The 15,637-nt window shown below is 43.9% G+C and overlaps 1 protein-coding gene across 1 annotated transcript in view; it reads right to left on the bottom strand.

Annotated features, from left to right (window-relative positions):
- LOC135388451 (cell division cycle 5-like protein) overlaps positions 1–15,637 on the bottom strand; it is a 63,124-nt gene that overhangs the window by 1,430 nt on the left and 46,057 nt on the right. The window contains exons 12-13 of the mRNA XM_064618022.1: positions 13,919–14,002; positions 10,649–10,777 (exon numbers count right to left, since the gene is read on the bottom strand). Of these exons, the coding sequence (XP_064474092.1) occupies positions 10,649–10,777; positions 13,919–14,002 (213 nt within the window). The remainder of the gene's footprint in view (positions 1–10,648; positions 10,778–13,918; positions 14,003–15,637) is intronic.

Here is a 15,637-nt window from a genome sequence, read left to right on the forward strand (position 1 = left end):
TACACTAAAATGTTTTCCCCAGTAGAAATGATAGCAAGCTGTACATGAACTACGTATGGATGGTGACACACTTTAATTTGGGATTAAATTCAGAACCCCAAAGGAACAGGAGCTACATCACTTCAGGCTTTCGTGTAGTTGATCAACATGCTCTGGTAACTACCTATTGTTAGAGCCTGAGGTTTTAGGGTTTTACCCGATATTTCCCCAAATTTACACCCCAAATTGAAGTTTGGGCAGCTCGGGTTAAACCCTACAAATACCCGGAAAACCGTACTCCGACAAAACACGCCCGGACCCGAGGCCTTCAACGTGTCTCCCATTCCAGCGCAGATATTTCGATGGAAGGTCAATAGATGACGCTGGTGTTTCAAATGTAATAAAAAAAAAAAAGCTCTGCCAATTGACTCGGGCTCAGCTTGTGCCCGCCCGTGGAATATCACGCGATGCGATGTGCATGCGTGAGCAAAGTTAACGTGCGAGCAGGGTGAATGTTGGTGGGATGCGACGCTGGCGGGAATCGAAGGTCTAACTTTTCGGTGTGTATCAGTCTGCACGTAACCAAATGGGGCACCGCAAAAAGAGCGCCGAATATTGGGTAAAGGAGTACCCGGACTTTGAAGTTACAAAGCGACACAGAGGCGACGGTGTCAGCGACGCGACTTCAACTTCATCTCCACCGGAGTCAGCAACACTCAGTTTCTGAATATCTATTTTACTTACTGAGTTATAGGCATAAGCATACTGTTTAACGAGCCTCTTCATTGATTGATTGATTGATTGATTGTGTTGAAATTTCATAATATTTTTATATCAAAACATTACTAAGGGCCTGCCCTGTGGAATAAAGCTGTTAGTTTTCCCCCCATCTCATTTATTGCTAGCGAAAGTTTAAATACCCCTTGCCCTGTTTTTCTACAGATATACTGCTTGACAAAAAGGGCTCTACAAAATTTTCTGTATGTGACAAATAATAACTAATAGCTTTATTGCACTCCTTAATGTGTCTGGAACTCCATGCAACAGACAGGAAGCCTCTATCTTATATCGTACAGATATGGTGAAGCTCGCCGTGATGACAATCAGATGCAAATGAAAAGCTAGGAAAACCCGCTCTGAAGTTTTATTTGCTCTATTTGTCACAAATCGCTACAGCAGCTCTTCAAAACCCACAAGGACAGTAGCCTTTCTAGTCACGCAGCTTTTTCAGAGCCTAATATTACGTAAAATGTCACTGTGCTTTACAAACTCCCCGGAACAGCCGACGCGGCACGGAACATCGAGGAAAGCACGAATTTGGAACGTGGAGCGCCGCCTCCGCCAATAGGAGGGCCGTGCACTGGCCACGTGACTCTCGGGAGCATAATCACTTTCTGAGTTTTGCTTTCATCGATCGCGCCTTGCTTCCTTGTTTGCTGTCGGACAAGTGCGAAACTACGGTCATCGGGGAGCTGGATTTCTGCTCTTTCAAATGACACCAAGATGGCGCTGATCGGTGGGAAGTTATCGCGGAATTGGCAAAACAGTAAGAGCCTTCCGAGCATAATTTCTAGAGCTGTGCGAATAGCAAAATTTCCAGTGCGAATCCAATACGAATATTTTTGACACAGTGCGAATACAGTAAACCCTCGTTATATCGAAGTCGCTTTGTTCGAATTATCGCTTTATTCGAAGTACGGTGAAATCCCCGTGCATTTACATGTATTTACAACCAGATTATTCGAAGTGTGAGGAGAGCTAACTCCGCATATTACGAAGCGCACGCCAGACGGTAGGCTGCTGGTCGCCACCCAAAACATTCCCGAAAGCCGCATTACCCTTCCTTTCTTTATTTTCTCCAAACACAATCACTCATGCAACCTCTTTTCCTTCCGTACAGCGAAGAGTGGGAAAGTAGGACACACGAGGACGGTTCGTTGACATGGGTGGGAGAAAGGGGAGAGAGAGGGACCGGTCATGTGGCCCTAGCACGTGAGATGATTCACCGTTCTCCCGTGGATGGTTGTTTTGTGTGGTTCATTTGCTACGTGTTGGTCTTTTACGAATGATAGCTCCGCGGAAGTGTTTAAAAAGGTTTTTGTCGTGCATGTGTTGCGGCTCAGTCAGTTGAAGAAGTTGAATTTCAAGATGATGAGGAATCTGAGAGCCTGTACAGAAGAGTGCACGATCTTGTAGGACAAGAAGTGGAAGATGATTTTGATACCTTCGCGCGGGCAGACGCAAACGTTCCTGTTGTCAGTCCTGTGACGAAGGCCGAAATTGTGGATATTATCGTCAGTCGTCGACGATGGAACTTCGGACGACGAGTCAGAAGAACCCCGTGAAATACCTACGGCGGCGGAAACACGGAATATTTTGCGTCTGATTCGCAACAAGGTAGAATGCAGCGGCGGTGATAATGAACTGATGACGTGCCTGCGGAAACTCGAAGAACATCTCCTCGCTGGCAGCGGGGCTACGCGCCACACCCAGGTGACTGCGTTTTTTGCACGTCAATAAAATATTGTCGCGATGCCATCTCATTTTCACGTTTTCCTGGGTCTGGATTTACTGTTTTTGAAGTGTCTCCGCTTTTATCGAAATACCGCTTATATCGAATTTTTTTGCGGTCCGGTCGACTTCGATATAACGAGGGTTTACTGTACATTTCGAATATTTATTTGCATGTGCCAATCGAATTCGAATACTTACTGGTGGCAGTTCGAATATATTTCGAATAGCAAATTTTTGTAACAAGTGTGACCAGCAGTGGATTGCTACTACTTAGGCGTCGGCTTTTCTGTCTGAATATTATTCAAAGAAAGACTCCCCTATCCCAGGCATCCAAACGCGCATTATGTTGCTGGAATGAATTGCTTTAAGTGGCATGGTGCTGCAGTGCACACCCCTAGTTTCAAAACTTCCTTTGACAAGCAAAACTACTCGTACAAATATGTTCCTGTGTTACTGAAGACAGTTTCAGGGTCTGCTACCACGTTTATTGAGGACTGCAACATACATGCTGGTAGCTACAATAGCATAGTAATGGATATAGTCACTTGTATGTTGGAGCTCTGTACTTACAGACGTAGGTAGGAACGCACTTGAGCATTACAAATTATCAGTCAGGCAAACAAAGTCAGGCTGATATAGGCCTCATTTGCACGTGATGTCCACATGTCCGATGTGAAAGAGATGCTTTCTATGCCGTCTTCGAAAGCTTTGTGCAGCTCCTCCTGTACTTTCTTCCTAGTGTCTCTGTAAAGTGTCGGTATCGCCACCCGAGAAAGGGTTGTTCTCTAAGGCAGTACGTATTATGGGACGGCTTCATTCATTAGTTCGCGGAAGCCCCGATCTTCCACAAGTCTGAACGGCTGAAGGTCGATTGCAATCATTCGTGCAACCTTACCGTCCAGTGCTTCCTTTCTTCGCGCCGGCAGTCATCTTTGGTCTTCATAGTTTCAGTTATTTTTCGCTGAGTTGTGTGCTTGCACTCTATGATCTCCTTCTCATAAGCCTTGAAGGTTGATTTGTGCCGCTTTAAATGGTTTACAAGACCGGACGTCGCACCTGTTGGAGTGCGCAGCGCTGCTCCGCACGTCTTACAAGTTCCACATGTCTTGGAGTAGTTAAAATATTTCCATATGGCACTCCTCCTTTTTGCCAATGGCTCACCCGACGCCTCCTGCTCTTGCATGGACAACGGAACGGTCGTGCAATTATGAAAGACAAGCAAGGCTTTCGCCACAGACATGCGAAACTACTACGCTGCTACTTCCAGTTGTACGGGCTGACACTGCGAATCGAAACCGCGTGCGTGCTAGATGGATCATGGCGTGATGATGATAGCCAGAACGAATGGCGAAGCCGATGGGGCTGGTAGAGCTTTGCGCCTTGCCAATAACGCAGTCGAGAAAGCGCATGACCATAGCTGCACAATGGCGCTAATTTTGACAGAGAACTATTCGAAAAATATTCGAAAATTTCGAATAGATGAAATTCGGCGCGAATATTTTCGAATAGAGTAAACTATTCTAATCGTATTCGAAATTTTGAATATTCGCACCGCACTAATAATTTCTACTCACTTTTTTGCGAGTGCGGGTTACAAAAATAAGTATTTAATCAATTTCTAGTCTGAATTTGACTGAAGTACTTTGTGACATGATAAGTGAAGGTGCGAGGAGCACAAAAATACACACTTTGAAAAACTTTTTGACTTGTTTGACACTTTGAAAGACTTTTTGGACAAAATTTCGACATTTTAATTGCCGCATCTCCCCTTAAGCTTCTTCAGGATGTTAGTAGTCGTAACTGAGATGTGTGACTGCCTCACTCAACTCGTTGAAGGGGATGCAACCAGTGCTAAGATAAGAGAGCTCAGAAGCATAACTGGCTCTAACAAAGCTCTGCTGTATGCCAAAGCGATCTGCAAGATATCCTTGGAGACCTCTCTACCATCGCAGAAAAGTTTGAAAGTGGGGAACTGCTGCTGCCGGAGTACCATGACTTCCTTCATGTGCTCTAGACAAGGTGGAAGCTGGTCTCAAACCTACTCAGGGAAGCACTGTAACGACTGCGACGTCCATGCTTCCCAAGGTTACTTCATCCACAGTTAGAGACTCTGTCAATGACTTCTGCAGTGTTCTTGTGAAAAAATGGAAGGCAACATGCTCCAGGAACCTAACAGCGCTTAAAAGGAACCAGCTAAGTCAAGTTAGAGCTGTGGAGGCTTGCAAAGGTTCTTGACCCATACCGGAAGCACCTGTGCAGCTCATGCTTTGAAGACTACAGAGAATTTCTGTCATTAGCCACCACTGACTTGAAATACCTCAGTAATGAATTTGCCTACTACATGAAAGAAGAGGCCCCAGCAGATGAAGGTGTTAATCTCCTCACATACTGGAAGTGCAGTCACCCGTTCCCAAACCTCAGAACTGCTGCACTGAATTTACTGTGCGACGTGGAGCGATCGTTTAGCAAGCTTAGATTCTTGCAAAACCCACGTAGGTCAACGATGAGCAGTGAGCTGCTGAAAATAAGTGCAATGCTTTTTGTAAATAAGGAAGTGTCGTAAGTATTGTGTGTGCCACTGCGTTCTTAAATAGAGAGCACAATGTGTTCAAGATTATTGTGATGAAAGAGGGATGTCTTCAATAAAGCCTGATTTTCCCCCGAATCCAGCGGAGCCAGGTGGGAGTAAGTCGCCATCTTCCCATGCATTTCTACCTATTCAGCGCGTCAAACGGCGGCGGCAGCCATCAGACGTCCCACAGTTATTAGCACAGAAATATCTCTCCCCATACTTGGCGCAAAGTATAAAGTGTCTGGGCACACTGTGCCTAAAGTTGGATGATTGTTTGGATCCAAGTGGATTACAGACTCAATCCAAGCCATCCAACTGGCAACTTGTCCAAGCCAAGCCTAAATGCTCCCAATGTCAACAGGAAGCACTGCGAAGGCGAAGATAATGCGAAATCGTCGGTTTGTGAATTGAGGAAACGTATTTTTCGAAGTTCTTGATCTACAATATGCTGCACAGTTTTGTGAAATTGGTGATTTGTGGCTTCCGGGCTTCAAGCCTTGTTTACGTCGTCGCGTTTATTGGAGTAGTGTTGTCGGTGCTGTGGCCTTTACATTTGCGTGCCATTTACCACTTCTACCATGAACGATGACCTGCGTTCGTTTTTGTGAATTCGTTTCAAGTTTAGCGAAGTGAAGTACGCAGCATATTGATCATCGTGCTAGCTGCATCATGCAGTTGAACTATTAACAGATGCATCAAGTTGTTTGCATCGAATGAACTGCGCATGTTGACGGTACTTGGCACAGAGCTCTGTAGGTCGATGTGCGATATCACAATCTGCAGTGATTCAGGCAGAATAGCTATTCGAATGCACGAAGTAGAGGGAAACGTGTAGGTGAATGAGAGAGCAACACACAACTTTGTTGCAACAAAGAAAATCTGTTTATTAATGCGAGTCACGATTTCATTAGAGAACAGTACAGTAAAATTAAGCTTTCACGGGGTAGTCAACAGACATGTAGCTGCTGCTGCCAAGGAGCGTGTAAAAACGTAGTTGCGGATGAGATGCTGTTCTACAGCGCTACGTCTGAGCAAACTGTACTTGCGTCTGTCTTTTTTTTTAAAGTATGCTCCCTAGAAAAGAGAAGAAAAATGTGGAGGTACAGTCTTTCAGTTTCCCATCTGTAAATCAGGGTGACATCAGGTGCTGCTGATGCATTTGGGTATTATAAGCTTCGTAATTTTCTTCTTTTCTCTGTGCAACTTGACCTCAGGTAAAGGAAGTCAGATATACAGTTGTCACAATTAATGGTCACAAATGCTGAATGTGGTGATATCAAACGTGCCTTGCATAGTTTATTTTTGCACTAAAATAATTTTACATCATACATATGCATTCATATTGCCACTAATTAGTAGATGTGATACATGATTGGAGTTCAGACAGAGATCATGTTCAACCAAAATTGGAGCTCAACTGATTAGGGGTAATAATCAGTAGGAGATGAGTTTAACTTGAAAATCTCAGACCGTAAATATAATGTTGTAGGTACACAGGCTGTTCGACACAGGTACACCTCTATATTAAAAGAATGGATGGTGATCATGAGTGGTCTACTTTATTATATCGAATACATTTAACACACAATTTGTGAATGGTCAATATTCCTGCAAAATATTATAATTAATTGAGATTCATAAAGCGAGTCTTATAATTTTACAATAAATAAGGAAATGAGTTTTGTTTGAGAGGGCATTGTTAATAAAATAAAGGAATTCGTGAATTTCATCAATCAAGAGATGATTCTATTTTGTTTCAGTGAAAATACAATTGCATTGACTTTCTCTGTAACAAGCTGTGACTGTATTACACGGGGGCATTCACCACGCCACGCTGCACCGTCAGTGTCGGTACTCTCCATATAAAAGAGATGATCGACTGAGCAGACACGATGTAGAACATGTTGTAGCACATAGCTGCTTGATGTAGACAGTCGTAGTGCCCGTGCACTTTGCTGGAGATTCTTCCTTGGTTTTGGTATAATTGCACAAAAATTTAAGCAATAGTTTTTGTGGTTATTACATGAATTTTAGTCATGTAACATGTGCTAGATGAATATGCCTCACAGAAACTATCTGGCCACCCTTTTTTGGCTTTTAAAAATTACATTTATGCAGCAATCATGTACTTTTAATTAGCAAAAAGTACGCTGCAAGCAAACTTTCAACTGAATGGCCCAAGTGAAGCCGTTCCTGTGTCATGGCTTCATGGCAAATGCTTGAAGAGGTTTGCATCTGAGACACACTTTGCTGTTGGTTTACTCTTGCATGACCTGCACACAAGCACAAGCAGGATAAAATTAAGAAAATTCACAGAGAAGTACAGAGGCACACTGACACTAAAAGGAATGAAACAGTGTAAGCTCCATCACCTGAACATGTATATTTTGTTGACCTGGTGCCGGAACGCTAGGGCATGCACCAGGCTTCAGTACAGATCGACTGTGTCCACCATAAAAGGAGCATTGCTGAAAATGAGCGGAGCACAGGAGGTCGTGTTTGCAGTCAGTGTAGGATTTCACATTCACTTCCTCAAGTCGCTGAACCCATTTTGAATATCGTTCCGTATGTTGTTGTGGGAGCCTGTGAAGGTGACAAATTTTCATTAACAATATTACAGAAACGACAGAAGTAGTGCCCTCTTTATCTTTATGTAGCACACGCATAATACACCTTCAAATGTGTCGGAAAAAGCTATAGGATCTCCAGCTGCAGGTGCATGCATCCCCAGGGCCTTCGTGGAGCTGTTAATGGGATGGTGCAGCATCTGCTTGCCGTATTCCCAGATTGAAAATATCTGAGTGCTTGTGTTATCTTGAGGAAGATACAAGGTGCTCCTATATGTGTGTGTACTTGTATCTGAAATGCAATTATTTTCTTAGTAACTTGCATTGCTTCTTTCGGTACCTTTTCTCAGATGGTTGAACAAAGACATGGCAGATGGGATCAAACAAATATAAGTAACTGGGATAAGGTGGGTGCTAAGCGGCATGCTACCTTGCGGCTTGTGCCCTCTAGTCAATGCTGTGTTAGTAAAATATTTCTGATGTTGAAATTTATAGGTTTTGGGTGAATGTTACAAATATAAAGCTGTGTTTGTACATACTGGCACTCTGATGTACAAAGCTGCACGGCCAGGGAAAGACAAACCTAATTCACTCAAAAACATAGTGGAAGAATTTCACACACATGAAAGTAGGAAAAGCAGGCTACTTACTTTAGGAAAGATGCTCCTGATCCACCCTCTCTGCACTGCTTGCAGTTCTCTTTTATGCATTCATTGGGCAACAACAATAACAACAACTTTATTTAAAATTATGAATGGGGAGTTCCATCGCCAGAGGCCAATGGGGAGTTTCACGTTTATGTTGCTGACTTCCGAAACAGAGCGCCGAAGCTCTCGGATTTCGGCTCCGTTTAAAGGCATCGGTAACGACGATATCTTTGAAATCGCCAATAAACTCACTAATTAAAGACACGTCCACGCGTTTTATGGCTCGACAGGTTTGACAACCACGAAATAGAAACCGAAATCTAAGTAGGCTCGAGTTAGAAAGCTCAGAGGTGGGGACCACTCTAAAAGAATACATCGGAACAATAAAACACACATGATATGACCCCACTCTAGATTTAATCGCTTTTTATCACGTTTCACACGTCTTTGTTTGGTACACACAGTGACAAAACGACAAACATGAACCAAGACCATTGTTCCGATTTCCTCCGCCAAAACTAGCGGGCTCCGCCAGTTCTGGTCTGGCAACACGGGGACGCCTAATGGCGGCTTCCTTAGTTTGACGGCAGTTTTGGATGAGCTCCGGTGACCTGAGCGGAGCCAAGTAATCTTCACCCGAATTTGCATGAATCTTAAGCACAACTTTTATTTCCCGATTTTTACCCCCCGAATTAAAAAAAAAAGAAAGAAAAAACCCAGAAAACCGCAGGCTCTACCTATTGTGTGTGGAGCCCAGCAAGTGACCGTGCTCTCCCACAGAGTTTATTGAAGTCCTTGGTCTGCTTTCTCGCATCTTCGATTCTTAACCGAAGAGTGTGAGCAAAGCATGGTATGCTTGTCCATGACCTACCCTGCGATACTGCACCAATGAAGTTGGCACCAATGAAGTTGACGGGCATTGCCAGTGACAATAAATACTGGCAGGTCCTGCGGCTTGTAAAAGTCGGCAATCACTGACCACGAGAAAGTCGTTTTTGATAGAACGGAATATTGTAGTTCTGCACAGTGTACCAGGTCAAGAAAACCCGGTTCCTCCACCAGTGAGACAACGAGTGAAGTTCAACGCTATGAAATGCGCGATCTCCATACTGAGTGCTTTCACGCATGCGTTTGACAATTTCACTTTTGGTTTGAAGAATGCTTGCACTGTCTGCGACATAGCTGCGCCGTCTGATTTCCTCTCCTTTTGCATCGAGCTTGACACCTTCTCCTTGTAGGATTTATGGACTCCACGGCGACACTTCAGATAATCGTCGTCGACGTCGTTACCAGAGGTGTGCGGAGCATTTGCCACATGCACGGCATTTAGATTTTGCTGCTTCAAATTCATTGTAATAATCCCAGATGACACTTCGCTGTATCTGTATCCATCATTATCCAAAACATTGTATCACTGTCACCTTCCATCATTGTTTAAAACGCACAGGTGAAAAGACGCACCGTTGTACTTCCGGCGTCACCTGGGCCGATTGCGAGTTTTCCAGAAGTCAAAGACAGGAAACATTCGACTGGCCCAGTGCAAGGACGCTCCACGGCGAGTGTAGAGACAAGAGGGAGAGCATTTATTATTCCCTCCTGTGAGTTGTGATGTCTACAGTGTGAACGTGCTTGCTCCATGGGGCGGCAACGGTTGCCTGTACCATGTGCCACAATTATTTGAAAAATATTCGAAAAAACTAATACCGTAATTTCATGCGTATTAGCGCAATTTTTTTTTCATACTGGCACTTTGCAGCTTATCTCGTGACTATTTTTCCCTAGCATTTTCCCTATACACCGGTTGTAATGAAAGGGCCGACAGTGTCTCTGGGACAGCACCACCCTGCCAATGCACGAACAATGCGTAACAGGGGCGCGTCCACATTCGAGTAGACTGACCTTCCTGGTGCTTTTCCCCGAGCACCGTTAACGAAGTAGTGACAGTGATTCGTGTCTTCTGGAAGGCCACTGACCCATCGATCCATGAAACACACGCAACAAGTGCACAATACGACCTTGGTAGAACACTAGAACTGGCCTCCTTTGTTGTACGCCATGCCGATCCCCCGAGTACGAACCGCAGGTTACATGGCCTGGTCAACTTTGTTGCACAAACCAGTCATGTCGTATTGCCCGAGGCTGTCCGAAAATTTTCAGCCAGACACATGCCGCAGCGCAAGTTGGAGGGAGGAAAGCAGCATGTGCTAATTCTATTGAGTAAACATCCTCCAGGCACTGTCCATCACAGGGACGTTCCAACTTTATCGCAAATGCTTTCGTGAGTTCTACGCAGTTATGGCTAATAAGACGTGAGATCTGATAGCTAGTAAGTTAACCTTGCTATCATTAGAGAAATGGATATTTCGTACCTCTACTCTCTTTGGGATTGCAAGAGCCTCGTGGTCTTGTAGTGCCTCGAATGTCTTCAATTCCAAATGTGTCTGTTCAATCTGTTCTGCCAGCTCCTGGATCTGCTTGATGAGTGCCTGGCCTCTTGACTGGAGAGTTACAAGAAAATTCATCAAGTGCTGTGCCAAGCATTACCATATTCATTTCAAGCAATTACTCTAGTCATAAGTGGGAATGAGCAACACATGAAAACATATCCAGAGATTGAAACATGACGAGGCAACGTGACGCAGACATGGACAGAGGCCACACGAGGACAGCATTAGGTCTCCGTCGTGCCTCCGTCTGCCTCATCATGTTTCAATGTCCCAACCAACACGCTCTACGCTGACTTGCACCCTGAAAAGTTCTGATTAATGCGAACACTCCAGAATTTTTTTTCAAACACATAATGTGATTTTATACATAGGGTTCTTCGTCTTCGGGTTTTATGATTATTCAAATTCGGGGGGTAAAAATCGGGCGCCATTTACACACGAGGATTTGGGGAGAAATCGGGCGCTACGATCTCTATTTGATATGTCATCGGGGAATTTTCGGGTGAAACGAAAGGCATATGAAACAAGCTATTGCTGTAACACATGGACGAGAAACAAACATCTTTATATTTCCGCTTGTAACTGGGGCAAAAGCTCATCTTTCACTCCTGCAGGAGGGGATTATAGAAGGAGGACAAATAGGTTGTCACAAATAGCGCTCTTTTTGCTGATATTATGATTCACTATACCGAAAGTTTACTGAGAACGACGAGTTGAAGGACCGCAGGGATTTCGGGTAGATATCGGGTTTTACCCCAATTCTTGAAAACTTGTTCGCGGGGGAACTATCATGAAAAAATCGGGTTTAACCCGAAAACGAAGAACTCTATTTATACAGCACAGACCATTTGCAGTGAACCTTAGAGGAGTAATTGACAAGCTGACTAAACCTGTCAATTGATTATGAATGCATCATCTAATGATGTGTGTAGCCCCATCCTCCACCCCAAAGAAAAGTGAAAAGGTCACTGGCATAGACCTACATAGGTCCTGACTGTCTAACACCAAGACGTCTGAGTTCCTTAAGTTCCCTAACTTACTATCATGTTAACAGCAGCATTAATGCACCTTATCATTAAAAATGACAGTATTGCTATTGACTCATATATTTGGCTCGCTCTTATTAACAAAGCAACAGAACACCACTGAGGGGGAGTGTTGTGTATGCGAGAAAAAATGGCATTCGTGCTATGCTACGTTGGCCAACACAGTGTGGTACCTGACAGCACGCTGGAGCAGTTGCCACGTAAAATAGAGTAGAACCTCGTCAGGTCAAACTTGGACAATTCAAACTCCCAGTTAATTCGAACAATTTTCGAATTTTTGTTTGGCCCGCTATCTTTTCAGTGCATTTGAAACCTGCTTAATTTGAACTTCCCCTCTGGTTAATCCTCTCTTTTCACTCCCCTAATGCAGACATTCTGCCGTGATGCGCTCTTCTGTGCTGGCGTTACCACTGCCGCCGTCACCAGAGAGCCGAACCCTTCCTAACTCTGCGCCGGCATCACCGCTGCATGGGCAAGTCGATTCCACGAGAGGGGGAGCTAAGAGTAGAGTGCGCCAAAAATGCAAGTGACGCCGATGCAAGAACGTGCGTCTGGTCGGTTATTTGCGTTTTGTCCTTTCTGTGTTGATACAAGTGGCGTGTTCCGAGTGTCCTCTTCACGAAAAGTGAAACTGACTATGTCTTGTGCAAGCCAACGAGGGGGCAATTCTAAAACACTTTCCCTGCAGGAAAAGCTGGCTGCCATCAACGAAGTGGAGTCGGGAGTGAAGAAGACTGTTCGAGATTAAATATAGCATCACGAAAAGTACTTTAACGGCAATCACGAAACATTCCAGTGAAGACACATGACTTTAAAGCGAACAGGAAAAGGCTCCAGGAAGCTGCACACCCGCGCCTGCAACAGGCACTTCTCTTGTGGCTGAAACGAACTGCCCTGCCCTACAGTAGAATCTCGATGATACGAATCTCACGGGGTAGCAGAAAAACTTCGTATCATCCGAAATTCGTATAAAACGAATTAAACAAAAATAAAAATTGAGGCAAGAAAATAGACAGTGACTGTTCATTTTCCGTTACTGTAAGTGAAAGAGGTCGGTCATAACGTTTTTGTGCTGCCGTTTTTAGCCAATGCTGCCCAAATTCGCGAGATGATTCGAAAGACCCAGTACATGCTTTCCATCCACCCGAGAGTCACGCGACTGTCTTCTAAAGCGAGCTTCTCCTAAAGCACGCAGGCGTTAGGTCAAGCCGACTTGCGGAACGGCGGCGCGTAATGTTGCCACAAGTTGTGCCGATATGTTCCCTCCATGCGTTCTGGTCGCTGTTTTCCGCCAGAGCGATGTCACACAGCTTCGCTGGTTACGGTATTGTTGTGAGTGGGGTAAAAAGGTTAAAACAGAGATAAGGTGATAAGATTCCCTTTGATCTTATCTCCTCCACCACCACCAAAGGGAAAGTCATTGCTTGCAGTGCGCAACATGATGTAAGGGAGTCCTTGGTAAGGATCGTCCTCCCTTTTCAAAAGAAGGAACAGCATGACTCGCATGCTCTCGCGTTACGGGGTGGAACGACCTCTGTCGCATCCTCTGCTCGTTCGTATGATCCTTAAAGGCAACATACCGCGTTTGTATCATCCGAACTTAAATACATGGGAAGAATAGGCATTTCGGCCGGAACCGGAAAAGAATTCGTATCATCCCGAAATTCGTATCATCTGTGATCGTATCATCGAGATTCTACTGTAGTATGTGCCAAAACATGCTTTGTATGAGGCCTACCGATACTGCAAGTTAGAATTTTTCATTGGAACGCAGGTTCTGATAATTCAAACAAAAATCTGCAGTCCCCTCAAGTTTGAATTAACGAGGTTCTACTGTAAGCTAGAAAAAACTCCAAACTTTTTGGTGCCCAAGTTTATGGTGCGCTATGTATGTCTACATGTTAATTTTGGAAATACATACGGTATACAATTCGTAACTGTAGTTACATTCTTATCAAAAAAACATTGACTGTGTTGAATGACAAGTTTTTGTGCAGAGCGTGTACTCAATGAAGTGCAGGGCCCTGGCCAAATTACCCCCAAGTTCGAATTATGAGATCTCAAATTAACGAGGCTGAAATGTATACTCAAAATTTAGAATGTTTCTTGTAAAATCATGCAACATTATAGACCAAAGTTACCATACCTGGTAGCCACCAAGAAGCACTCTGAGTTTCTTCTCAATTTTTGCAGCTTTCTTGGCTTCTCTTGTCATGTACAGACGATTTTGCTGGAATGAAACAAATAATTAAACAAAACAGAAGAGTTTACCACATAATTCACAATAAAAATGAGGCTTAACACCTCATTGGTTGTGAACAACAAATTAGATTGGCACAGACGTTAGCTAGGTGCAATTCTCATGATAATGCATCATAATAGAGCCATAATCATCAGAGCCATCATAATAAAAATTAGGTAAATGAACGTGTGCTCTAAATTCATGCAAATTCGGTTGAAAAAACATCCAGTATGTATGCTAAATTCCGGGAGAAATCAGGCTCTGTTGCTCAAACTAACTGCACTGGTTTGGTACAAATGGTGATGTAACTGCATCTGCTGCCAAACAAGTTAGTGTGCATTCCTACAGAGGTCTCAGTGAGGGCAATTTGCCAGGTAAAAATTGAGCTTCACCCTAAAGAGGCACCCTAAAACTTCAGGCTCTAATCATAACTGAAAATAAGGGCATTGAGATGTGTTTAAAGGAGGCTGTTTTGCATGCTATGACACGACCGAAATAGGGTCATCTATTATCTGACTGTGTTGGAAAAACACCAACCCAGCTACAACTTGAGCCCTCACTTTTCTCCGACAGGGGAAGCATAGGGTACATTGGAGACAGGGAAGTGAGAAGTTCACCCAGCTGATGTAAGAATAAAGAATCGTTCTGGATAGGACAGTTCAGGTGTTCAATCTCTTGTGGGACTTTGAGTTGATAACTGAGTAGAACCACATTACTTAAAGAACAAGATTACCCTAAAATACCAGTTAAGTCGAGGGTTTCTTGCAACATGAAATGTAACACCTATACTTGCCTGGTACTTGTCAACCCATATCTCAAAAAGTGCTCGGAATGTGCATGGAATCCAATACCTCAAAATCTAGTCAACGAAAGTTTCAAGAAAAAAAGAAAAGAACGAAAGGAAAAAGACAATGAGCTACAGGTTACCGAAGCCCATAACTGCCCCCAAGGCCACACTCCATTTCCTTTTTCTTCTGGAAGGGGAAACACAACCTTCATATCACTCAGAAGTGAAATACATGTGAGGCTTGTGCGAGCAAGTAGATGCAGTCTGACTCAGTACACAAAAATGTGCGTGCTCGACTTGGCTTAGACTTTGTGTCATTTGCAATGCACACGCATATAAGAATTACCTACGGTTGAGCACGGTAACTGGGAAGAAGCACAAGGTTTTTTTTAAAAGAGGCAGTGGTCTCCTCTCATTGACAACTCTCGTTACTGGGAATCTGGGTCTGGGAATGCGGATCTGTGTTATGAATAGAGCATGAAGTTTTAGGGTTTTACCCGATTCTTCCCCAAATTTGCACCCCGAATTGAAGGTTACTGGGAATCTGGGTCTGGGAATGCGGATCTGTGTTATGAATAGAGCCTGAAGTTTTAGGGTTTTACCCGATTCTTCCCCGAATTTGCACCCCGAATTGAAGGTTGCCTTTTTAGGGTGAAACCCGATTTTTACCTGGCAAATTGCCCTCACTGGGATGTCTGCAGGAATGCATTAATTTACTTGTTCGGCAGAAAAATTCAGTTACATCACCATTTGTACCATACCACTACAGTTAGTTGAGTAACTGAGCCTGATTTCACTCAGAATTTAGCATACTAGAAGTTGTTTCACCCAAATTC

The sequence above is a fragment of the Ornithodoros turicata genome, chromosome 3 (assembly GCF_037126465.1).
Source record: "Ornithodoros turicata isolate Travis chromosome 3, ASM3712646v1, whole genome shotgun sequence".
Taxonomy (NCBI): Eukaryota; Metazoa; Arthropoda; class Arachnida; order Ixodida; family Argasidae; genus Ornithodoros; species Ornithodoros turicata.